Source organism: Haliaeetus leucocephalus, unplaced genomic scaffold, assembly GCF_000737465.1.
Source record: "Haliaeetus leucocephalus isolate CR32 unplaced genomic scaffold, Haliaeetus_leucocephalus-4.0 Scaffold932, whole genome shotgun sequence".
Taxonomy (NCBI): Eukaryota; Metazoa; Chordata; class Aves; order Accipitriformes; family Accipitridae; genus Haliaeetus; species Haliaeetus leucocephalus.
In genome coordinates this window covers 4545225-4570896 of record NW_010973368.1, presented here as the reverse complement: position 1 = coordinate 4570896, position 25672 = coordinate 4545225, and the positions used below count along the sequence as shown (strand labels likewise).

At 44.3% G+C, this 25672-nt stretch overlaps 1 protein-coding gene across 1 annotated transcript; it reads right to left on the bottom strand.

The window, feature by feature from the left end:
* Window positions 1–6214: 6214 nt before the first annotated feature.
* Window positions 6215–25117, bottom strand: LRRC74A (leucine rich repeat containing 74A). The gene is made up of 14 exons (XM_010583749.1): window positions 25043–25117; window positions 20843–20953; window positions 19428–19603; window positions 18748–18855; window positions 17925–18021; window positions 17444–17493; window positions 16576–16657; window positions 14872–14957; window positions 14329–14523; window positions 12568–12663; window positions 9560–9703; window positions 8303–8410; window positions 7598–7683; window positions 6215–6299 (listed from the first exon to the last, which is right to left on the bottom strand). Exons 1-14 carry the CDS (start codon window positions 25104–25106, stop codon window positions 6215–6217), a joined length of 1488 nt encoding a protein of 495 aa, XP_010582051.1. The 5' UTR covers window positions 25107–25117.
* Between the last annotated feature and the right edge of the window lie 555 nt (window positions 25118–25672).

The window sequence follows — 25672 nt, the reverse complement described above, 5'->3', positions numbered from 1 at the left end:
CCCCCCCCCCCCCCCCCCCGCAACGTATTTCCACAGCCTCAAGGAAGGAATTTAAAAAAAAAAAAAAAGGTTCTGGAATGGGAACAAGTATGTTTCAAATTACAGAAAGGATGTGAAAGGTTCAAGAATTTGAGCCCTGACTCCGCCTGTGTCTGTCTCCACCCCCCCAGAGAGCAGCTCGCATTGTGGCTTTTCCACCGCGCTGCACAATAATGTGGCAGCGGGTCCAGCCCGCCCAGCGCTCCCGGGGAGGCCGGGGAGGGAGAGGGTGCCCTTTGCGAGGGAACAGCCTTGCAGAGTTCAAGCGCTGCCTGCCAGCTTGTGCCGCTGTGCCGTGCCTGGCCGGCCGGGGGCCTCCCGCACCCTCGCTGGCTCACAAGCCTGTTGCTGGCTGGATTTGCAAGGGTTTCAACAACCCTTTTCTCACCGCGCAGTTTGTTTTGAGCTTGGGGGGGTGGGGGGTGGGGGGTGTCTGTCTGTCTGTGTGTGTGTGTGTGTGCGGGACCCAGTGCTTAAGCTCCATCCCAGGAATGTGCTGAGGAGCCACTTCTGAGGGCGGAGCGCCCTCTGCTAGGTGGAAAGGGAGGAAGAGCAGGCAAAGGTGCAGCTCTAGGGTGGAGAAGCAAGTTTCTTGCTGCTGCTGAGGCATAGGTCCTCCTTAGCCGCTTGCACACTGAGAGAAGGCAGCGCATGGTGCATGGACACATCGGTGCCCTCACGGTACCGGCAGGTAGCTATGCTGCGAGTTGTGCAACAGCGGTAAGCCTCTGATTCTAACTGCCCTCCTTGGACTTCTCAGCACGTGTACCCGGTGTAACTGGCTCCCATACCAGCTCCACAAAGATGGGGTAGGGAGAAACCACTGGCAAAGAAAGAGAGCTGTTGAAATGGCTTGATCTTCCTTTACTGGGGAAGATCACAGGTGGATCCGGTCTCAGTCCCTCATGGAGGACCATATCCTGGAGACCTTCTCCATCATATGACCACTTTATCCTATGCATCCCAAATGCAAACATAGACCATGAGGGAATGCACAGACTCAACTTCCTGGAAGGAGGATCCTGTGAGTAAGATTATATGGCAGGACATTATTTCCTTGTCCTCCTGTGACATGATCACATACCCCCCTTCCTGTGAGGCTGTGGAAGCTAGCATATTTGTCCCTTGAAAGATGCACAGCTAACAGCATGTCAGTGGAGGAACTAAGTCCTCATGAAGTGTCTGGAACAGAGAAGGCTACCAGAGCAAGCTGTCCAGCCTGTGGCATGTGTCTGGCTGCCACTTCAGCAGTCTGCAAGAAAGAGGGTAGCAAGGAATGAACTATGGATTGATTGCATTCTTCTGGTGGGCCAAATTCACAATACAATTCTTTGGTGGGACTCTCTGGATTAAGAGACAATGAAATAGCTTCAGTATTGTTGATAGATCCCATAGCTAGATAGAAAAGAACAACTATAACATATGTTTTCAAGAACCGAGATGTCCATTATTTAGGATGAAAGGAAATGGCCCCAAGTTGTGCCAGGGACAGTTTAGATTGGATATTAGGAAAAATTTCTGTACTGAAAGGGTTGTCAGGCATTGGATCAGGCTGCCTGGGGAAGTGGTGGTGTCGTCATCCCTGGAGGTGTTCTAAAAACGTGTAGATGAGGCTCTTCAGGACATGGTTTAGTGGGCATGATGGTGTTGGACTCAACGATCTTAAATGTCTTGTCCAACCTAAACGATTCTATGATTCTATGATTCTGATCTTAACCTTTTCCCGTGTCTTGTAAAAACCATTAGCATCAGTCAATTGACCCAAATCCACTGGCTCATGCTGAAAAAATTAAATTTTGTCCTTGCAAACTTCTACTTCATCATTTCTTTAGATTCTATAACATTGCTGTGACAGATCTAGGTGAGGTTTTACTTGGTGGATGAATGGACAGGGACTTAAGCATCTCAGTTGCACTGACCAGTACATTGTGCATGGCATGCTCCCAGTCCCATAATGCTTGATTTTGTGCATGGCTGCAGGATGGCCCTTTGCTTAAGCCATATGTCCACTGACATACACTGAACACCTTTTGATATACTCATTATATGGATGGGAGGCCACTGGAACAAAGAACCATTGATGCAAGTTTAAAAGATGAAGACTAGTATCAGTGTACCCACTTTGGCAGCCCATGAGATTTCTCCTTTGAAAGTAAAGCCAAAAACCTTTAGGCCAGTTCAGCTAGACAGATCAAAGATCTTCAACATGAACAAGCTGAGATAGTTTGGCATATAATGTTAGTCTTTATACTTTGAGATTTCCAGAGATTCTGATTAGTGATGTCTTTTTTAATGCAATGATATGTTGTCCTAAGCATTGCGGTGGCACCTAGGAAATCAGTCTGAACTGGGTCTCATTCTGCTGGATAAGATCCACAACAAAACGATGATTTCCCCTGCAAGAGATCTAAAGGTTCATCTAAACTAGCTAACACATTAAATACTCTGGTGCATGCTGTGTTTTCAAACCCTATTACTTAAACAGTGTTCTTTTCTTTCTAATATTGAAGAGATCTGACAATGTCACTCGTCTGTGTCACTCTCACAAGCCATGGAAGATACAGAGATTATGTTTAGCCAGCTTTCCGCACTGTCTAATTTTGTGCTGGCAGGCTGAATTCCTGAGGTATGTTAGATGAGTCTCAGAGCTGCCTTAATTTATGCTGGCCAAACCATTTCCTTCTGCGCCATTTCACAGGTGCAGGATCAGCAGAGCAATTCATGTTCCACTCCCTGATCGCCCCTGCTCAGTTATCTACCACAGTTTATCCCTGAATTCCCGGCAAGGGGACAAATGCTGCCACCAAGCTGAAAAAAGCTTTATTGATCTGAGAGTGCTCAGAGAGACTCTGCAACAATACAAACTGCAACTACATCCCTCCACCACGCTGCTTGCATGTGAATTTGGAGAACTAAAATTTTCACTAGCACTCCCAGTTTTTTGCTAGTATTTTAGTTGCATCAGGCCACGTAGTAGGACAGAAGGCTGCATCCAGTTCTTTCCCAGAGATCCAATCTCTTTTGATTTTGTGTTTGGCAAAGTAGATAGTTTTTATTTATCAAGCCTTTCTGGAATGGAAATTTGGGCTCAAACTCTTCAGCTGAAAGAAACCATCCAATCACCCTGTAGGCTTTTCCTGGTGTAAAGGTACAATCTAGCTGCCGCATCATTGTTGAGTCTGGAGTTTAAGTGGACACTCAAATAAATAAAATCCACACCTGCTGCAGGCCAGTACCCATCTCTATTTGATTATGTTGTTTTCTTACAGAAGATTTTTGATGGCTGTAGCTTATCTAGAATCTTAAGGGTGATAACGGCACAAATCAGTTTAGTTGGGCAGCCCATTCTGTGAAAACCTGAGTGGAATAGTAATGCGTGACTAATACACAACAGCACTCTGTGTGAGATAAAGATGCATGTGTAATATATGCAACACAAACCCAAGACACTGTGGGAAGAAAAGACAAAGGTATTTAACAGTATATACGTGCTACTCCTCCACTCCAAAGTGCACCCTCTTCTGCAGAGCAAACACAGTGCTGTAGGGACAGTGAAGCATGACCTTCACTTTCTGCCATCGGCTACCCTGAGACCCCATTGTTCTCTCTTCCAGTCTGGAAACAAGGGAGAAACTTCTCACCCCTGATCCAGCTTAACTGACCATAGAGCATCTGCCTGCTGATAAGCCAAGAGGCTCATTTCTGAGGATAATCTGGGGTGCTGTAAATCTTGTTGTCTGTCAGGTAACAATAGTTGCCGGTCATGCCCAAACCCCACCCCCTCTTTTTTTTTGTACAGATATAAAACCATTAGGTGTTCCCAGCTGCCCGGCCTTATTCTCAGCCTGCATGTGTTGGTATTTACATCGTATGCCTCTTAAGCTTAAAAAAAGACTCAAAAAAGGATTTCTTGGGGCTGAGGGAGAGAGAGGCATAGATACTTTACATTGGTATAGCCAGTGAACGGTGAGCGCTTGGTCAACAGGCGTGGAGCTGCCGAAGAACATCCTAGAAGATGACCTGTTTTAAACAACAGCCCCCTCCAGAAGTGAGGAATAACTACACTGATGTGCACTAGCTTCAGTGGATCCAAGAGGTGCTAAAACCGCCCTGCAGCAGTGAAACCTCTCAGTACACGCGGCAAGCGCGGGCCAGCGAGCGATGTCAGAGTTGCCGCATGGGTCGGGACCAATTGTCAGGTATCTCCGGCCCCTCAACCACCGATGCAGGGAGTCCCACGTGGCTGCTGGCCAAGCCACAGCCTCCGGAGCAGGGCAGCAGAGGGACGTCTTACAACAGTTGAAATGATGCTCCTGCTGGTAGTCCTTCTCAGGAAAGCAGCAACAAAGTCGTTTTCGGAAGAGGAGCTGCAAGCAGGCTCCGGGCAAAGCCGGTGGGTCCCGGGGGGGTTCAGTTCCTGCAGGGAGGGGAGGGGGCGGGTGGCAGCATGTCCCCCGCCGTGGGCAGCAGCCCCTCTGGCCAGGCACCGCCAGGGTTGCCCTGACACCTCAGGGCCTGGCCGGGCCCTGCCACCCAGCCACAGCCACAGGAGCCACCTGGGCGCCAGCCGAGCCCCGTGCGGCAGGAGCACCCGCTCCGCTCACGGGAGCAGTACGCTAGTAGGTCCGCCTTCGGAGGAATAGTAGGTCTGCCTTCGGAGGAATAGTAGGTCTGCTTTCGGAGGAGTAGTAGGTCTGCCTTCGGAGGAATAGTAGGTCCACATCCGGAGGAATAGCAGGTCCGCCTTCAGAGGAATAGTAGGTCTGCCTTTGGAGGAATAGTAGGTCCGCCTTCGGAGGAATAGTAGGTCTACCTTCGGAGGAATAGTAGGTCTGCCTTCGGAGTAAGCGAGCTCAAACTGCGCCACGAGGGGCATCCACTCCCCGCCCTCCCCTGGCATTCAGGAGTAAGATCCTGCAGGTTTGGTGTACACTTCCCTGGAAACATACCCCCGTGCTTAGGAACAGTCAAGAAAAGCTAATTATGTTCTAGGAATGATTGGGACAGAAAACCCCAGGATTATGCCCCTGCGCGTACAAACTACCCAACCTCTCAAATGCTCTCTGCTGCTCTGATTCCTCATTTCAAACCCCGCATATTCCCTGTGCGAAGAGGGCACTGACTGCAATCGAAGGAGATTCTGGAAGAATCACACGCATCGGAGGACACAGACCTGCTGGGGTAATGAGGTAAAGCCTACTGAAGATGACTACCGAGCAGTCATACCGATGCCATCCATGTCAACAGTCATGTGGACCTCTGATGAGGCACTGGAGCCACCTGAACTCTAATTCAAAGATTTTTTTTCCATGTGGGAATTCTGCTGGGAAAGAGACTTACCAGATGGTAACCGGCTGCTTCTTTTCCTTTCCACTGAAGGCTGGTATTCCCAAAGTCGCCAACATTTCCCAGTTCTCCAAGGTTCTTGGTGAAGTCTACATTGGCAGTCGCTCACGTGGTAAAATGTACTTCCTGTAGATCTGCTCATCTGTATATGCTTACATTTTCTAAATTCTGTTTATTTATAAATATTGATATATGCAAGGCTTTCATTCCTTCTTAAGAGTTGTTGAATTTTTTTTTTTTAAATCTTGGTTTTAAAAAAGCAGTTCAGTATCTAAGCCATTTAAAATCTGTTATGGCTTCCATCCTTCTAGCATGTTTTTTCCCATGAAGATAATAAATAAAATTCCTGTTACCCATAACTTTTAAAGCAACACGAGCTGTAGTTTCTCGTTAAATTTATTTTTCTCCTCTTGCAAAGGTCCCTGTGTCAGAACTGCTAAGTCTGGTAGGGGGTGTCCACAGGTGACTTGCTTCAGTCTTTGTCCATGTGCTTTCCCTCAAAAGGGGATAACAACAATATATGAGTGCCTTAGTTTCCTAATTCCCACTTTTTGTCTCCGTCTTTGCAAATAAGTTCAGCATTGTCAGCATACAGAGTAAGACAGATTTGGTAACCAGGTCCAAAGGACCAATCTTTCCCTAACCAAAAGGACCAGACTATATAGACACCTACTGTGTAGTAGAACATCAACTTTATTTCAACATTCAACAACTTAGACTATCAGAGCTCCCCCATGTTGGGTCTCCCCAAGCCCAGGGCCACTCTGAGCTTTCTTCCAGTGTTTTTCATACAATCTTTCATCGTCTGACCTGCCTCCTTGCTTCATTTTTATGGCTCTTCCTTCTCTTCCTCCTCTTCCTCCTTGATTTCCCCTTCCACAGCTTTCTGTGCTGGCTTCTGTTCTTTTAAGTGACTGATTCAAAAGAAGGAGGTGAACAACTATTATTCTAGTAAAGTGAACCTTCCCTGTCAGGTATCTTAAAGCTGCTGAGAGGACCTTGAGGAAACAGCCCGAGGTGGGAATGATAAGGACAGAAAAGGTCACAACTCTTCTGACTCTTGTCTACTAGGAGAATATTACACTACCACACATGCTACAGTGCATGCATTAGGAAGCTAGATAAGGAGTAGATATCTCCATTTATTTTTCCCCACATACCAACTCAGTCACATTAATGGCACCAGAGGAAGTCTTTGCTGGCTGTTGTGTTTCAACAGTTCCTAATCTGCTTGCTACTTAACCACAGTTCCGTAATTTGTGCCTAAAGTACTTGGGAACCCCATGTAACCTCTGATTCAAGATTAACCAGGCTAAGGCCCAGCTAGCATCTGAGTGTGGATGCTTTTAAGTATGGCACCGATGTATGCGAAGGAATAAAGACCAGACCTAACAAAGCAATTAGCTTCTCTTTGAAAACATTAGGAGGCTAAGAGGGGAAGAGATTTGCAAAACTGACCTATTGCTTCTAGCATTAAACCTGGACTACAGCATATATTTAAACCCTTCAGTATGTGCTGAGGGATGGGACCATTTGGGCATGATTAGTAGGGCTTTCAGCTGATGAGTCACATGTCAGAACTGACTGAAAATCTAGGGGGAATTTTGGGTCCAATGACAAGCGGTTTAGCCTGCAGCGACTGACAGCCTCCAAGGAGTTTGCTGCTGACTGCTGAGGCTCTCAGAACTTGGACATGATTGCTACAGGCACTAAGGAAGAGGCACTTTCAAGAGAATGAAAAGTTCTGTAGTTTGAAGGTGGGTTTCCAGGGAAAACTAGGTCTCCTAAGAAGAAGGATCAGAGAGCAGGAAGAAAACTGAGAGTCCCTGAGGATGGAAGAAAAGGTCTGAAGGCACAGATACTCTCTCTTTGCAAATCTTACCCTGATTTCAGGGGGAGGACAGCATTGAGCTGATGCTTCTCACACAGGCTTACAAGAATGAATGAAAATGCCATTCAGATCTGAGATCCCTGCACTCTCACAGCAAGTTTATCAAACAGAAGAATAAGACTGACTTCTAGTTTGACTCAACAGAACTTCTAAGAATACAAGGTGTTCTTTCGTCTACCTTTTACTTTGGTAACCAATAGACTGGTCAAAAACGTATGTCCCTTCATCTCTAAAGCTGAATAAGGTTGTGTTTATTTGTTGTTGAGCCAAATTAAAAAAAAGAAAGACGAGCCAGGACAGTAAGTGGAATCATTCACTCACCTATAGTCCACAATCCCTGTCCGATTCCGGTCTAGCTTGCGCACTAGTTCCCCAATTTGGACTTGATCCAGTGGGATGCTTGGTTGCTAAGAGGAGAAGAGAAATGCTAGCAAACCTGGGTATTTTTAAGCAGAAAAATCCTCCATATCAGACTGGGGCCTGGCCATTTTTAATAGATGAACAGATGGCCTGGTGCACAGAGAAAGGGATGGAAAAAATCCAGACTGGTGGTGGGGAGCCAAGTCCACTCTTTTAGGATTAAAATAAGACTTTTAAAAAAAATTTTTTGTAAAAGAGTATCATGGCTGGCTGACCATTGCTACTGATCCCAAGCACCATGGTGGTTTTGGCAGGAAGAGAAGTCTACTCAGTGTGTAGAGGCAAGGGTTTAAATGCTTCTTTTTCACTTTCCCATAGCAGTAAGAGATAAGTATCTATCAAGATCCTGTATGTCCTATACAACAGCGGACCTCTGTGATATTCTAAAGTTGATCCTTTATCACTGATGCCATCTGCAGTATTTACTGGATATCATAGCATTTCTGTTGGTCTCATTCAGGGCTCAACTTTTGTGATGGGTGAATTTAGCCTTTTAGCCTGAATGACATCACCAGCAAGGCTGGCTGGTGGCTGTGCTGCAGCAGAGGTTTCCCTGGAGCAGTACCCTGCCAGAAGAGCATCCTGGCCATGCTTTCAGAGGCACACCTGCATCATGGCTCTCCGGAAGGCTGCCACAGGGATCTTCATGTTTCCATCTTTGTCAATATTCCTAAAAAAGTCCCAGAGTCGTAGGTTGTGCTCTTTCAAATAGTTCTAAAAGAAGCAGAGATAAAACATGGGCGTAACCATGAAACAGCCACTGATACCTGCCTCCAGCTCTCCTTTTATTCTTCCATCTGTCACCCTGCCTTTACTAAGCCCATCACTGTGATATATGAGTCCTTAACTCCTTCTGCAGCCACCCTATTGTCAGAATAAAATCCTTTTGTTCAGGTTAATCCCATTCTTCTCAGTTATACCTCCTTCTCCCCCTACCTTGAAATGAGACTCAGTAGTAAACCTGTTTCTTCTGATAATTGCATGTGGTTATTTAGTGCTCAGCCCAGCAGCCACTGCTTGGCTGGGCTGTCAAATCCAGAGACAGTCCTCTCCCGCAGATCTCTGATCACTTTAGTTGCTCTTCTCTGAATTCCCATCTGTTTGAAGGAGGACACATCTGAGTACCATAATAGCTGTTAAAAACTGCAAAGCATGCTAGTGTGAGCGTCACTTGCTGTGAAGCACAGCAGCACTGTTTGATGTGAGCTAACAGCCCAAGCTTTTGCTTAAGTTCATCTGAATCCATATCTACAGCCAAGTGTCACCCAATTACCTAAAAACCCGCACAGCAGCTAAGAAACACAGTGAAGCTGCTAGTGCAAAAGTGTTACTTAACTCAGCAATGCTCAAGTGCTTGTGTTGCCTTCCAGCAAGGAGGACAGCACCATCTGCTGCTATCCATAGAAATTACAGACCTTGAAAAGCTAAGTAATTTATATTTAGGACAATATTTGCTTGTAATATCATATACTACTTTTATGAAGCACAGTTGTCAGTGAAGCGTTCTATGAAAGTCAGCTATCGAAGTGGGCTTGTGATAAGGATGGACACTCATTTGGATCAGACCTGAAATCAATCAGTTTGTTTTACACAGCAAGCAACATCTATTCAGATTCTTTTTTTCCCCAGTGCTCTCAGATCCTAAGGTATTAGCTTCTTAAAATCAAAGGATTTGCTTAGTCAGTCTGCATGGACTGAGATATGTGAACATTGTGACATTCTTTTGAATATACTTTTCTGAAGGAACTTGGCTGAATTTCCCACTTGGAAGAAAGCTTACCCCTTCTAACCGCCATCCTTCCAAGTGCTTGGAGCATGTGTACCGTGTACAGTGGAGCTATGGACCCAGATTCAGTAGCTCACCTGGATCACTTTCATTGGATTTGGATGCTGCTTGGGGATCTTGGCGATACGGCCTTCGACCTCACCATAGATGACATCTAGTTCAGGACGCATTCGACACACCAAATCCAGCAACTTGATGAAAGTTTCATTCACCAACACATTCTGGTACATGGGAGGAAGGAAAGTGCAGCCAGTGTGGATACCCAAAGAACAAGAAAGACTTGTTTGTATTCACAAATCCATCTAAAGTCAACATTAACTATTCTCTCCTAAGGGTGGTGCTTTCTCCTATCCCTGCTCTTCACTTTCAGGAATTCTGTGGAGGCCTGACCCTAAATAAGTGTTCTTCTTTCTCTTTTCCCATGTCTGAGACAGAAAAGGGTGTACAAATTTATGTAGAAATTAGCTTAATGCAAGGTAGATATTCATCCGGTAAATGTCTACACCAAAGACCTCTTATGTTAGGTGATTCAAGTGATTCATGTTCATCCCTGAGACAGTTCTAGATGGGTCTCCTCTCCATTCAGTGAAGGTGCAGACTGCAAGTTGAACAGTTAATGGCCAAAATGTGCCATAGAGTTCTGCAAAAATGGAAAAAAAAAAAAAAATCATCCAAGGCCTAAAAGGATTAGTATCTCCAGCAATGTAGCTTTATAGCCCAGACAAGAAAGATGCACCTATCTGGGAAAGGTCTGGGTGTCTCCAGATGAAGAGAACTTTTGCTAAAGCTCTGTTTCATTGTGTAATGCTAATAGGATGCTCCAGTCAGCAGTACAAGACCTGACGTTTGTGTTTTCCTAAGAATTTCAAACCAGGTAGTGACAGCTCAGGATTTCAGAGCTCACACTGTGAGTTTTCTCTTTCAGCACTTACAAAATGGGCAGCAGCATAGCATCCTGATTTAGGGTTTGGGGATATTAGAAAGTAAGCTATCAATGCAAATATTATTGATGTCACTGTAATTTATTCTTCTAAATTTAAGTTATGACAGATTTGCCTTTGCCTTGACTGATCTTTTAAAAACATGATTATGGTTTTGTTCATACCCATGATGACAGGGGAATTGTTCATGTATTATGTTAGTTTATAATATACTTAATTGCTGGAAATTTCAAGGCAGTTCTGGAAATTCATGAAAGCTTCTGTTTTCTGTCATTGCGGGAAGTTCCCAAGGCATCAAGCACCATAATTTTTCTCAACGTTTATTTACAAAGTCTCCCAATGCATTCTTATAGCTTCTTTTTAGAAGGTTAAGATCCATCGTTCATTCTTTAAAAGTCAAGATAAGCATTTACCACTGGGAAAAGGGGCAGAAGAGGCTTTTGTTTATGTCTTCCCTTTAGTTTCCTGTAAAATATTAAAACCTTTACTAATTTTTAAAGGTTTAAGACAGTGTAAGATCTTTGGAGCTATACATTTGCAAATACTCTGAATTGAAATGCAAGACTCCCTACATTACATGTGGAATGAAGTCTGTCAGACAGATTACATGTTTGCCTACAACCATTTGATTGGGATACCAAAATATCATTGTGAATTTATGCCGTTGACCATTTATCTTGTGAAATGCCAGGTAATTTAGACTTTTTGAAGGGTGAGGTGAAGAAAGCATCTGTTAACCCTAAAAAGCAGAAATTCATAGTGAGATTTAGGTTGGATTGAAGATTCTTAATGTTAATTAACTCCTTGCCTCAGAATTTCTTGAGTGCCTCCTTTTAAAGAAATGCATTTCAATAATTTCTTTAATTTCTCAGAATTTAGCTAAAATACATTACTCTTTCCAAGTTTATGAATTGTTTAGATTATTAGTAATAAAACTAGCAGAACCATGTATACTGTAATGAAGTCCTTTACTCCCACATGGCCCATTTTAGTTTTCCTTTGCAGAATGAGGCCTGACTCCTTGCAGACTGGGCAAATGATTCTCTTTGATCTTAATTTATGCAGGAAAAATTGTCTGCCCTAGAGGAACGCCTGTTCTTTAGATGATCTCTGTTGAAAGCCCTCAATACTCTCAGGAAAGACTATAGATGAATATTATTTATTCTGCTTTGTTTTAGTTTCTTTCTTTAATACAGTAACCAAAGGACAAAGACACACATGCAGATGTAACTTAGATACAACCCATTACACTGAGTCTCCAAAACTGCTCATGAACTTTTTTTTTAGCTTGTTTCAAGTGTGAACGTATTACTTATGTTCCAAGTCCCAAACCTAATCTTTGTGAAAATGCTCTTTCCTTTAATCACGGTGCTCCCAAAGGTGGACGGAGGGCCCTGAGGCCACTGACACCTTCTGTCACTGCTCCCATGAAGCACCAGTGGATTGATAGGAGGCCCAGGAGTGGACCGATGTGTGCCCAGGTCTCTCCCCAGTGTCGGTCTGCAATGCAATCCCTGCCCTCATGCAGGAGCTCAGAAGCATTTCTGTGTCTCCCATTTTAGAAGCAGCACATGAGGTTACAACAATATGTGTTGTGCTCCTGGCATACTAAGATTTGGCCTCTTTGATTTTTTTTCCTTCCACACCAGCCTTTTAATGTTGGGGTTTGGGGTTTTTTTTTGGTTTTGAGTTTTTGGGTTTTGTTTTTTTAAATAACATTGCTTTGCTTTCAATGCCTTGAAGCATCCATCTTTTTCTACTCCTCATACATACTGACAAGGTATCAAAGCACTTCACAGTATCTAGCATCTTAGGCTACCCTGGAGGGAGACAGCTCCGGGGATGAAGAGAATTTATCCTCCAGTGGGAATTCACTCCTTGTTCTTGTTCTGCTGTTGCAAAATGGAAGGGAGTGACATGTGATGATACTACAGGCACCTCTCAAGAGCTAAACCAAAGCGCTATAATTTCCATGTGGCTTCTAGAAGGGCTGTCAAATAGTAGCCTCTTTTTATTAATGGCTGTGCATAAATGATACAGCAAGTCTCAAAACAGTTTTGGAAGGGGGCAGCTCTGTGATCCACCCAGTTCCTAAAAATGTATAGTGTATGGTCCTGGAGGCTTTCCAGCACATAAGCTCTTACTGAAATGTTGATCTCCTCCATCATGGATTTGGGGTTCTTTCTGACAGATGTGAGTAGTGCAGTGGCACCTTCCATGGTCAGGGGGTTACTGGCCATCTGTGGAAGAAGAGACATAGATCCAGACTTGGTGAGAATGAGGATTTCATGCCTGGCAGAAGGCATGCTGTAGCCTCAAGGATGATCCTTTCTTCCCATTTTTCAGCAGGGCTGTAGAGTAACTGTGGTCCCTTTCTATGGGTTTGTCTGTTATCTCACCATCTCTTGTCTCTGTCCCACTAAACTCTGCAATGCAACTTCCCAATGGAGTTGCCTTCTCAGCTTCTGTGTGAAATTCTACATATCAGGTCCCTTACATCTGCCATGCAGGAGTATGTGGTGTGGATCATGTTCAGTCATGTGATGGGGAGAGGCTGAGGCAATGGGCTGCATTTGAATGTGTGCTTGCTCGTAGGATCCCTCTGGATGGGGGTATGCCCCTCGGGACATTTCCCATACCCTTGACTCTTGGCAGCACAGCAGATCAGAGCTCAGGCTGATCGGCTGCCTCTGGCCTACAAGGTCCAGGTATCTGGCGTTATGGGGTTGGCATTGCCATGTGCATCTGTTAGTGTGTGAACATCACCTCTCCCCCACCCTGGACTTCATGTGCAGTCCCCACTCCTGCTATTTGAAAGAAAACTTTCTTGGTTAACACTGGCCAGCAGAAGATATGTCCTCCTTTAAGTCCTTTATGTTATCAACTCCTAATACAATCTGTGCAGCTACAGAGAGAGGAATGCCTTGGTGTTAGCTAGTGACTTTACCTCAAGCCAGGTTAAGAGCAAGGCAGACAGACACATTTATTTACATAATCTAAAGCAGCAGTCATAAAGACTTGTGTGGTTGCAGTGATTTACAAGGACAGAGGTGTCCAAAGATAGGCCTACATGAACAGCTTTAAAGATGCCCCTCAACCACCGTGCTGCCATTTGCAGGCTCTCAGGATGGTTATGTTAGATCTAGCTGAGAACGCAGCTTGTAAGCAAGCTGACTTTTCTGAGCTGAATTCCTAGAGAATGATCGTGGATTGAGAAGACACGCAAGCTCTCAACCCTAACCTCTGAAGCCAGCTTGGCTGGTCATTCAGTTTTGCCCTTTCCAGGATTATTGATCTCTAGCTTACTAGAAGGCAGTTTTGGCTTTCTTTTTCCAGGGCTTGATAATACTCCTCTCCCTTAGGTAGTGCTGTGGCATTGCCCTGATGTGGCAATGACAGTTTATCCCATGTTTGAATAAATTTTTAGCAAATTATTAACACACTGAGAAAGGCACACTCTTGCCCACCTGCAACTTCAGTGTGAACCTCTGCCTTAGGTTGAAATGCGTATTACATGTACCTGTGTACCTTCACAACTACATTTTATGTATATATGCAGACCTGTTGAATGCCTAGGCTCTCTGCTAGACATGTTGAATGCCTAGGTTCTCACTTGACTGAGACTAGACATGACAACAATCAACCACTTTGAGGTGATAATGGGTGTGAAGTTATGCCAAGCCAGCCCGCTGGGGGATTTTTGGGGGGGAACAGTGCAATTTAGTTGCCCTGGAAGGAATTAATGGGATAGAATTTCCTTCTGCTCTGCTCACCTTCAACCCACAGCAACACTCATTTCCTCCAGTTCTAGCTCAGACAGTTCACCTCTGTCTTCTGCCCCTCCTGACTCAGATTTTTCTACTCCCTCCATTTATTCCTCCAGCCCTGCCTTGGCTTTATTTTACCTTTAGGATTTTGAGTTTTCCATTGACTTCAAGGCCCCTGCAGAGCTTCTTGGCTCCCTCGTCATTGATCTGGTTGTTGCTGATGTCCAGGTGAACCAGCACATTATTGACTTTGAGAGCTTCTCCTAGGGCCAGTGCTCCCTCGTTGCCAATGCCATTCCAAGAAAGGTTGAGTATCTTCAGTGCACCATTGCCCTCCAGGGAGAGAAGAGGGATCTTAGCTACTGCATGCCCATCTTTTGTACCACTCTGCCCTTTCTTGCCTGGCTGAGACAGGAGCACCTCTCAAGTCACACTCAGGAGCCCCAATGAATCCAACATCTCTGCGATGTCACCAGGGTCTCTCCATCCACGTAAGTCACCAGACCTACTCACTGCTTTAGTCTTTTTCCTGGCACTGACTGCCACTGTCAGTAGAATGAACCTTGCTAGAGCTACTGAATCCTGCTCAGACCTCAGGGATGTGAGTTCCCAATCAGTGTTTCAACGAGCTTCTGGTAATAATCGCTGTGAAGTGTATCACAAAACAGGGGGTGTTCCTACCCTGAGACCTGTGCCCAGTGCTACTGTCCCCTTCCTCCTCAGGTGGTTCCAGCTCAGGTCCAGAATCTCCAGTGCTGTGTTGCTGGCTAGGAGAGAGAAACTGAGACGTGAGCTCATGAAGAGTGGTCTGGACACAGCTGCTGACCCACTTAGGGACTAAGGGAAAGTTTGCTGGGGGTTCAGCAACAGCCTTCACTGTTTGCAGTAGGAGGAACCTGTACCTACAGAGTCTTTGCTGTCCAGAGCACCCAAAGAACAGAGAATGGGCTGTTGATCACAAGCAGAAAGGGAGCACAGTTTTTTTTCTGGCTTAATCAAAGAAAAAGTTGTGAAGGAGGAAGAGAGAGAGAGGGAGGATTTCTTATATTAATAGACACTGTTTTTCTCACTGTGAAAAATGGCTGGCTTCTCCTTGCCACATCTAAAATATCAAGATTCACTCTGCCTATGTTTGATTAGCAGAAGAGAGGAATGTGCCCAGCTGTATATGTGCCAGTGCCAATTCACATGCATAGCACACCTCACGGTGTAAGTTCTACTTAGAGCAGGGTATGTGCGAATTCATCTGTGTCTACTGTGACACTGGGAGGTGTAGGACTTGCTGCCAACACTTGCTTTTCATTCTCAGAAAGAATTTCTCATCCAGATTTGTCATGGATGGAGGTTGGATGGAGGCAGATGGTGAGTTTAGCTGACTTAAAAATATTCCTTTAAGAAACAAAACAGAAAAGTAACAGATTCTGCAGTAATCTCTGCTGCTCCTGCCTCAAGTGAGCTGGAAGGAGAGAAGAGCTGTAAGACCTTTGATTTTGGAGAGGCTTTTTTCTGGGCTAGGAAAGTCACAAGTTTTAGTACTGATCTCTGTGTTGCCTGCAGGCTTGTCCAAGGCAGGGGCACAGTGCCTTGTCCTCACTGCAGTTTTAATTGATCCATCTTTTAAAGACATGGACTGTAATTAGAAAGAGAAACATATCAGTGGAAATAGTCAACCAGGAGAAGGAAAGAGTTAATTAAACTGAAGGCATTGTGTTACTGAAATGCTCAAGGAACACTGGATGCTCATAGCACATGCTTGTGGCCATTATGGTCGCAGGCATGTTGGACATACTGAGGGAAGAAGAGCTGTCAGATATTCATGCAAGTCTTTCCCAGTGCACTAATAGCACCTGAGATTACTGAAAGACTGTAACTGTTTTGTTTGCTTTCTCTCTCCTAGCACACGCTGGATCTCACTTTGTCTGAACAGATAAATTAGGCAGCTGAATTTTATTTCTTCCTAATCTGTTTCCCTCGCTGCTTGCTGTGCAATGGCTCAAACCATTAAGAAAAATTGAAATCACTCCTGAACTTTGTAATCAAAAGCTTAAAACAAACAACAGTTCTGATCCTATTAGATTTTAGTAAAATGTAATTTTCTGCTTTATACTCCCTAAGGGACTTCTCTTTCAGCTCCCTTCCCTCTGACATGGACTGCTGTTACTGTGGTTTCTCATCCAGTGTTTGTGTTCTGATACATTAGTCATAGTTGCCAGAGTCACCTGTGGTGATGAGGGTGAGCCTGTGGACCATGCAGGAAGCTCTAAATCTGGACGCCCTGTCTTTTGTACTACCCACCAGGTCATAGGGCATATTTGCTGGAGAAGGAAATACGTGTTCACTGTGCTGACATCATCCTCGCTTTGCGGGAGTAATAAATTAAGTTACCAAGCATCTGTCCCAGGAGCTGTCCTCCCTTCTCAGAGAACTCATTGTGGCTGAGGTCCAGCTCCTTCACTTGGTAATTGCCCTGCAGAGAGACAAATGTGCAGAGACAATGAGATCTTCCAGCCAGCTGCAACCAGATGCCATGCCAAGGCCCCCACATGAGGATGAAACAGAGGGATATCAGACACACTGAAATCTTCAGCGCATGGGAGATCATCAGCATGGAGATTGCGGCACTGCGTGTCCCAAAACAAAGCTTTGTCAGGCATATAACATCACAGTGATTATCCTAAAACAGCAAAAGCAATGGGACTTTGGGTTGTGCAAACTTCCCTCACACAGTTCACGTCTGGCCTGCAACACATCCTGCAACTCTGTTCCTGCCCCTGTTTCACTCCCACCATTGTACCCTGATCAAGAGCACTTTCTGATATCAGGTCAAGGCCTTGCTTCAGGGCAGCTTCTGGTGGTGCCAGATGATGCAAAGGCTTTGGGACAGGAACTAATCAGAGAAGTCAAGTGTCTTATTTTTACTGGAGATTTGAAAAATGATATGAAGTTGGATTACTTATGCTTCTTGAAAATTTTTTGTCACTCAGATGTTGTTCTGTTACACAGTCCTGAAGGTTTGTTTTTCAGCCAGACTCGCACAGCTGTCCTGAGAAAATGTTAACACAGTCCATCCTGCTCTGCGTCCTCCCAGCCTCTGTCATTTCTGAAGTAAGCAAGAGGCAATCGGCAGAATTATGCCAGGAAATCATATGGGTATTGCCAAGTGAAATCATGCCAAGTGAGTAGCAGCTTCAAGATGAGGAGAGTCTGTTACACAGCCAGGGCTGCAAATGACCTTGGATTTCAGGTAACTCACCATTAATGCCTCAGCAAAGTATGCTGCAGTCTCCTCTCCAAAGTTGTTTCCTGGGGAAGAAAAGTGTATTAACAGTGAGCTGATCTCTCCCTTGGTGCTGTGCTGGGGTCTGCAGGAAGCTGTGCTTTTAGGTGGAACCTCCAGTTAATCATGGCCCATATCTGGCTGTAAAGAAGTTAGTCACTATTCCACTTTGCTCCATAGAGTAGAGTTACTCCAAGATGTGGGAGCCACTCCAGCAATTATCTAAGTTTCTCATAAAGGACTGGTTTTCAGAGGTGCTGGAGGTTGAGCAGGCCAAATATTTAATCACATCACTATAAATCTAGATTTCCACTGTTACTCTGGGTTCCTGTCAGAGACATAGCTGAGAGATTGATTTTGCCCATAGTCTGACTAATATTCTCAGGATGAGAGACCATAATGAAACACATGTTATTTCACTTCCACTGCCATTGTTGTTTGGGTGCATATAGCCCACCTGAGAGCTGAAGAGTGTGGAGGTAGGACATGTTATCCAAAAGCAAACTGGCAAAGGCTTCAGCTCCTGCTGTGTCTAGGTGGTTATTGGACATGTTCTGGAAGGAGAGAAGGGAGGTTAAGAAGGATGAGTGCAAAGAATGAACCAGCTCTATTGTCTTCTTAATGCCCAAGATATCAAGGGAATAATGCAAGATGAGCAATATGAGAAATGTCAGCCAGACAGTAATTAACATGTGATTTATAGGTGGGTTTAACCCTGTATCCTTCCTAACAGGAATAAAGCCCTAGAGCCATCAGTTTCACATGGGTCTTTGTCTTCAGTGAACCAAGAGGCATTTGGCCAAGAATCTTTTATTCCAGTGTAACACAGATCCCATGGCCTATCAAAATGCATTTTGTATACCCCAGTTTCAGATGAAGGAACCAGTTCATATCTGAAGGTTTTGCATTATTCCCTTATGCTCTTTAGAAAAGTTTCCCCATGTCATATCGGAGAATGAAAGTTCCTGACCAAAACATTTTTTCCATTGGCTAAGCATGAACCGGAAAGACTTAGTTATGGTAATTATTGTCACATCTGCTAATGAAGAAAGCAGTTCCAGACTCACAGACTGCCATCACATGCACACTTCTGCATTTCAGAAGCTTGTACTTTTTAAAAGTAGAGCAGCATAAAATATTATGACTTTCAGAATGTGAATGATTTTGCATGGGAACAATGATTATTTGGTTAAAATCATAATGGAATGAATTGTTTTTCTTTCAGATGATTGAACTTGGTGAGCAATAATTTTGGCTACAAACTACACCAGACTGGGTACCAGTTCTTGAAGGGAGGAATTCTCTCGTAGCATCTCTGTTATGCATATGGCTCCTTCTGCCAGAATGCAGTTGTCTTCCAACTCTAGATGGGTGACGGTTGCGTTGGACTGGGAAGACACAAAGGTAAACAAAGACACACAAAAAACTGCTGAAAAGTTAATGAAGGGGATAGTTTCCTCAGTTCAACAGACATTGGACACAGACACTGGGAATTGGCATACAAAAGAGATGTTTTTTTGGAGATGTTTTGAGTGGGTAGGACTTTCTGTTGCTTTCTGCCAGCCTGGAGACCCAGGTTCAGATCCAAGCTCCAATTCAGGCATCTTCACCCTATCCATTGCTGAGTGTAGCACATCTCTATGCAGAACCCAGAGTAGGGGATACCAATCCCTCCAGCCCTACCTCTGGCCCTGTAGGGATTAGGAGCACTGGGGACTTGTGTCCCATGGAAAAGCATCAGTTTGCTCTTGGGGGTAACTCCAGCAAAGGCCAGCAGTTGCCACACAAGACTTTCCTGTGCAGGGGATTAGAAACATTAGGGATGCTCAGAGCTCCTGTGGGGAAGATACATGACTTTTTCTCCCACACTGTGTATTCAGTGATGGCTTCCAGGCCTGAGAGAGGCCTAAAATGTCTATTGTTCTTGAGAACAGTGGCCCCACTCTTACTGGCTACTCACCACCAAAGCAATAGCAATGGCTTTGACATCTTTGGGTCCTAGACCATGGTGGTTCAGGTTTATGTAAGGCTTGGCCAAGTTCTGAATAAAGTGTGAGACAGGCACCACCTCCATCAGCCTGCATGCTTCCAAGTACAGCTCTGCGCCTGTAATGCCCACAAAGGCCTTCTCAGGATCTACAGAGAAAAAGTATATTGATGAGTGGTGCATTCAGTGTCCTCCCTCCTCTTTTAAATAAATTAAGTAACTTAATAAAATTAAGTAACACTATGCAATGACAGTAGGGTTTTACTATTAAAGGGTTATCGTCCCTTGGTTCTCCCCATCCCTTTATCCCAGACATCCAAGGGTTAATGTATCCTCCTTGCTTCTCCATCTGGCATCCAGTGACTTGCTGCAGCTCTCACCAATCTGCAATGTGACTAAACCTTTCTTGGTGTAATTGAGAATTCTTGACATCAGGCAAAAACATTTTCATCCTTTTTTTTTTCTTTTAATTTTAATTGAAGCACGCAGCTGATATTGCCAGCAGAGCTAGGGCAGCTCAGAACATTTTGGCTTACAACCAGCAGAAAGAATCCCAGCATTCTCATCTTGGCCATTGGGTGTTGTTGACACAGCTGCAGTGAGACATACCAGTGCAGCTGGCGGCTGTATTTCCACAAAAACCTGTCATTTGGAATTCCTTCATCAAACCCCATACTTAGAGCTCATATTTCTCCATGTTCTTATATGCATTCAATGGTCTGACCTCAAGACAAATTCCCCTCTCATCAAAGCCATTTTCCAGTTCAATCTGAGGCCTCTAACAAAACAGTCTTTTGTTCTTGCATTCTTATGGCTTTTGATTTTCCTTCCATTTATAACAAGTTAAAAAGTTCTCATCCTAAATTATGGACGAATCCTACTCTTACAAAAATGAGTGCGAGACTTGTTTAGCCAGAGGACTGACTTCATCAGGCAGAAGATGGTAGGAGAGCCACCAGAAAAGTCTAGGGACAGTTGTGGCAAACCTATGGTACACAGACTGCAATTGCTATGCAGTGTTTCATCAGGAGCACACAAACAGGGCCTCAGTCCCATCCCTGGTTTCTGCTAGCTGCTCCTGCTCCCTAAGCGGTGGGCTGCTCCAGTGGTGTTGGTTATTAAGGACTAGAGGAGAGAAGAAGGAACAAAGGAATAGCCATGGTGGTTAGAAAGCAGGTGAAGGAAATGCTTGACATCAAAGGGAGAGCTCTTAGAGGGACATTCACCCCCACCCCCACCCCCGGCTTTATCAATCGCCAGATTACATGTGGTTGTCAGGACCCTGGCAGGCTTGTGCCCTTGGTCTCTATTTCGGATACATACCAGTTGGTAGGTACAGTTCTGTAAGGGGAAAGGCTAGTGAGGGCAGATGGTCAGAAAACACTCACCTTCAACCTCTAGGTCAGTGTCAGAGCCTTGTGCGGCCTTCTCTGCTGAGGTGTCAGCCAGCGACACTGACTCCGGAGACTCACTGATTTTGGACGTCTCTTCATTCTGGTCTGCCATGAAACCAAAAAGATTCATTTTGTCAACGCAAGCCCAGCAGAGATGTGACTCCTTGGATGTGATAGACCTCCCACTGCTCTCACTGAAGCCTGCACCCCTCTTCAACATGCTGCGGAGGCACTCCCTCCCCAGCCCTGCTTCGTGCCCACCGCTCTCTGTGCATTGTACGCATGCAGTGCTGGCGCTGGTGAGGGGATAAGCTCACTCTGGGGCTGCAGGTCTACAGACCGGCTGTGGCTTGGCAGCTTTTGGAAAGAGCCTCCCCAAATTCTGTAGCCCATGTGCGGGGGACTCACAGTTATCCCGCATTAGGTCTTCGTTCCCTCATGAGCTGCCTTTCTCCCCTTTCTCAATTTCTGAGCCCACCAGGCAAAGTGAATTTCCCCCTCTTCATCCCATTTCCCCACAAACCTACAAGCCAAACCCATGCCAGTTCTTCCTAGTTCTCTTGAACTGATTCACACTTCCCCAGGCACAGGCAGGACACTGTTGACTGACTTTGCGATCAGACTGGGAATGCTTGGTAGTACTCTTCAAGCATGGCAGAAAAGAAAGCATTTGAATGCTATTGTATATTGGGACTGAGTGTAACTAGACCCACTGGAAGTGAAACAGCTTCTCTTGCCCACAATTCATAATTTATTTTATAGTTAGAGAGAAAGAGAATTTGGAAAATTCCTTTTTAAGAGGAATAAATGCATAAAAAAAAAGAGTAATTTTGCCAAAATAATTTCTGGCTAATAATATAATACATATTTTTTTCCTACTCTGAATCTTGCTTTTCATTCCCTGTCACTGCTTTTACTACCTTCTTCCCTTACTCCTTATTTCCCTTTAGAGCTCCAGGGTATTGACCTGTAATATTATACCTTTCTTGGGTGTCACTTAGCATCGATGCGTGACGTGGAGCTTGCAGTTTGCCTGTTCATTCAGACCTATGTGAGGGAAAGACTGGCCAGCTGGCACCCATATCACTGCATTTCAACCAGCCCTGCAGCTGCAGCTCCTTCATTAAGACCTTTTCCTTCTGCCAGACTTTATTTGTTCAAATGATGGGTTTACTTGCATTACTTTAGTGCAAGAAAGACAAAGGAAAGGGTAAAAATAGGTCTAAATTCCACATAAAGAACTCACGAGACAAGTAGAACCAAAGATTTGGGACATTATGACAGTACCCACTGATCCTCTTTGCTTAATGGCTCTACAATGCTAGACATTCTGATAAAAATAAACTTCCAACTCTGTGGAACAGACTGTTATACAAAACCCATCCAGACTGCATCATCCCCCGATAACATGGCTGTCATGTGCCCAGTACATCAGCCAGTCCTGCAGTGTGTGGACTGAGCCTTCTGAGGTAGATCCAGAAGTGGTCCCTGCATCCCTGTGGAGCTGTAAAAGTTAGCACTGATACAGATGATAATACTGTTATTCAAGCAGAAATTTGAAAAGCATTGAATCATGATTATTGGTGTTAAAACCAATGCAATGGAAAGTGATGGGTCTGGGGACTCCTTTATCACCTTTTCCCAGGTGCTGGGGCTGCAGACACAGCTTTCTGGTCAGCCTGCCTCATGCACAGCTGGTACCAGTCACAAACCAGGAGCTAAGAGGGGAGTTGACTCCATGGTTTGCTGTATGACTTGTGAGGGAATGCATTCAGATAACTGCAAATCCCTTCTCTCATGCTAGGTTAACAATGTCTGTTCTCTGGGGACATTGCTTTATATTCTCCCCTCATTTATGTTGTACAAATATTCGATAAATCACACTAGCAATTTATACTTCAATAGGTCTCTGGATCAGAGAAAATGTTTGTTTTTTCCCTAGCATTGCAACAAGGTCCTAGTTCGTGACGCTAAACTAATGAAGTGGTCTCTCTTAGAATCACTAGTGATGGATGTAAAGGTCAGATGAAGATTTTAATAAATTGTTCTCCTTCTCTGCCAGGATAAAATCTAATTGATATATACTAAGGAATTTCAGCTGTGAAAGGAAGCTACCAAGGTTGTCCTCACTTCTTTCATTCTGAATGTCTGACATAAGAAATACATCAGAGTAACAGCTCGACTGGGGCAACTCATAAAATGGAACATAGAATTTTGCAGTATGGAGACAAAATGATACTAATGTAAATGCTCAGATATAAGCATTTTTTTTACATTCTGTAAGGAATTAGTTAATTTGGTGATGTGTCAAACTATATAATTATACTAACTTGGGAGTATTAGGTGTTGAAGGAATTTATGAGGAAACAGCTACGAGACGTGATTTTGTATCTAAGCAAAGTATTTAAGAATTAATATTCTAAATGTTGTCATTTATTGAAAAATTGAGAAATTAATTTTATTGTGGTTTGGAAAAAAATGTGTGTGCCTTAGCTTGGTCATCTAGTCAAGGGTATCAAATCTTTATCTCCTATTTTAAGTCATGCCACTGTGGATATCAAAAGACTTCTAGAGAAATTATAAAAAAAATAAATAAAAATATATAAATAAAATAGAGATTTTTTTTCTCCGTCCTAATATAAATTATTTAGACCAAGAAAAAAGCAAAACAACCAGACATTTTGACAACATTTTGCCTCTGAAATAGGGTAGGATTAACAATTACACCATTCTCCTTGCTGCTACTGTCAGTCAAATTCAACCAGCATTTTAGCCACAATTATTTAAGCCAATATGTAAAGAAAAATGACAACCAACTATTAACTGACCAGGTATTTCCTAGTGATAATATTTTTTAAGTTAATACTGTCAAAAACTCATGAGAAATACTAATTTCAATATAATCATTTGGGCTTGATAGCAGGTAATTAATTTTTTCAGATCCCACTTAAGGAGTGAAAGTTTCAAGAGTTCATAGCTGACAACAGCAACCTTGTTTACAGAGAAGCTAGCTAAAAGGGACTAATCCCAAATAGGCAATAAATTATTACTGCTGGATCAGAAAATCCCCCAGAGCTACCTTTACAGAAAAATAAGAAAGGATATTTAGACAAATGTTATTTTGAAGCAATGGAAAATATTTGATAAAGGATCTCATCTAGTAGAGCAACCATTAGGGGAAATTACTATGTAACACTTCATAAATTGCATTATACTCTACTTAAATACAGAAAAACAAGAACCAAGGAGAGAAGTTGTCCCACATATCTGACCCGTACAGTAATTGCATTATGAAGGAAAATAAGAAATTAATTTCTAATGACTAAGTGACAGGCCAAAGTAGTCTTTGAACTTTGAGAGGAACCGTTACGCTAAGCTAGCAAGTCAGGCCAAAATGCTGCGAGCAGACCCGGTGCCTGACTCTGCTGTGTACAAGCACCACCTGACAGCAGCAGGTTCAGAAAACTCTTCTGCCCTTCACGTCCTGCCTGTCCTTCTGGGCTATGGAGGGCTCAAACAGGATCTGGTCTCACAAGGTGCTGAGCTCCAACATCTCCTGCGGGCATTAGGGGCAGCTGGGTGGAGCTGCCTGGAAGCTGGTACTGGCAAGCCCTCTTCTGATGCATTTTGTTTTTTTCCAAGCTGCTCCTGGGTGGCAGTTCCTGTCTGTGGGCACTGGCACCCTGGATCCCCGTTCACCACCGTTCTCCTTATTGCTGCCCGGCCTCGGGAAGGGAAGCCTTCCCACCTGGTGATCAGCCTGCTGCGACAGTAGTCCCTCTTGGGTGCTGGCAATTTTCCTTTGGCCATTTCTGACTATTTTTTAAGTGAGTTTGCTATTAGCTAAACACCGCACCTGCATCCTCCTCAGACTCATTCTCCATGTCACCACCAGCAAGCAGTGGGTTCATTTGCTTTTTCTCTTCTGTAAATGAGGAGTTCACGGCCACCTCCTAGACCCTGTAAGTTCCTCAAACCTACACAGAGAAAGCGCAGCTGCTTGGCTACGATTAAAACATCTCCAGGAGGAATGGTGCCACTTGTAAGATCTGTGTTCTTGATTTACACTGCTTATGAATGGGAGAATCCCTTTTCCCGTTTGCAGGGGCTGGCCAGATGTCATGAAAAAGCCCTGTGGAGCCTGCGGCCACCCTGTCCCCCCGACCTACCACCACTACCCTTCTGTGACCTCACCTGCACCTTCTGACTCCAAGGGGTGACATTCAGTGCTGGAAACCCTGTTGCTGTGGGATCCCATTGTGTCCTGATAACTGAGAACAGCTGCAGTTTTGGCTGTGAAACCCTCCCCCCTACATATCAGAGAGCCGTGCCAGGCTGCTGGTAAGAGTTCTCCTCTCCTCTGAGTTTGTATTCCAGTTTGTACAATTTCATGAGAAAGCCAGACTGTGGCAGTTGTAGTCTGAAAGGAGACAAGGATAGAAAGAGTGTATTCGCCTTACTAGTCCTGAACAGATTCAGACTTCCCTACTGCCGAATTCCCGGTATGTTTGGTAATAAAGTGTGGCTTGTAAACAGGTCAGCACTTAAGGGGGCCTCAAATCAAGTACTCATTCATCCCACCAATTACTGATGGTGGTGCCAAAATTGGTTCAGTGCTTATTATTTTACATAATTTATACCAAGGACTTTGTGACCTTTCTGAAGGGGAGGGGGTTTTAACCAAAACTGTAACAGAAGAGGCTTTCTGATAAAGGTTGAGCAGAACTAATATGTACACTTAGAAATCTTACCATTATGGGTGATGCTCAGTGAGCATAATCACTCGTACAGATTTTGAAGTTTAGGTAGCCTACGCAGTGTAAT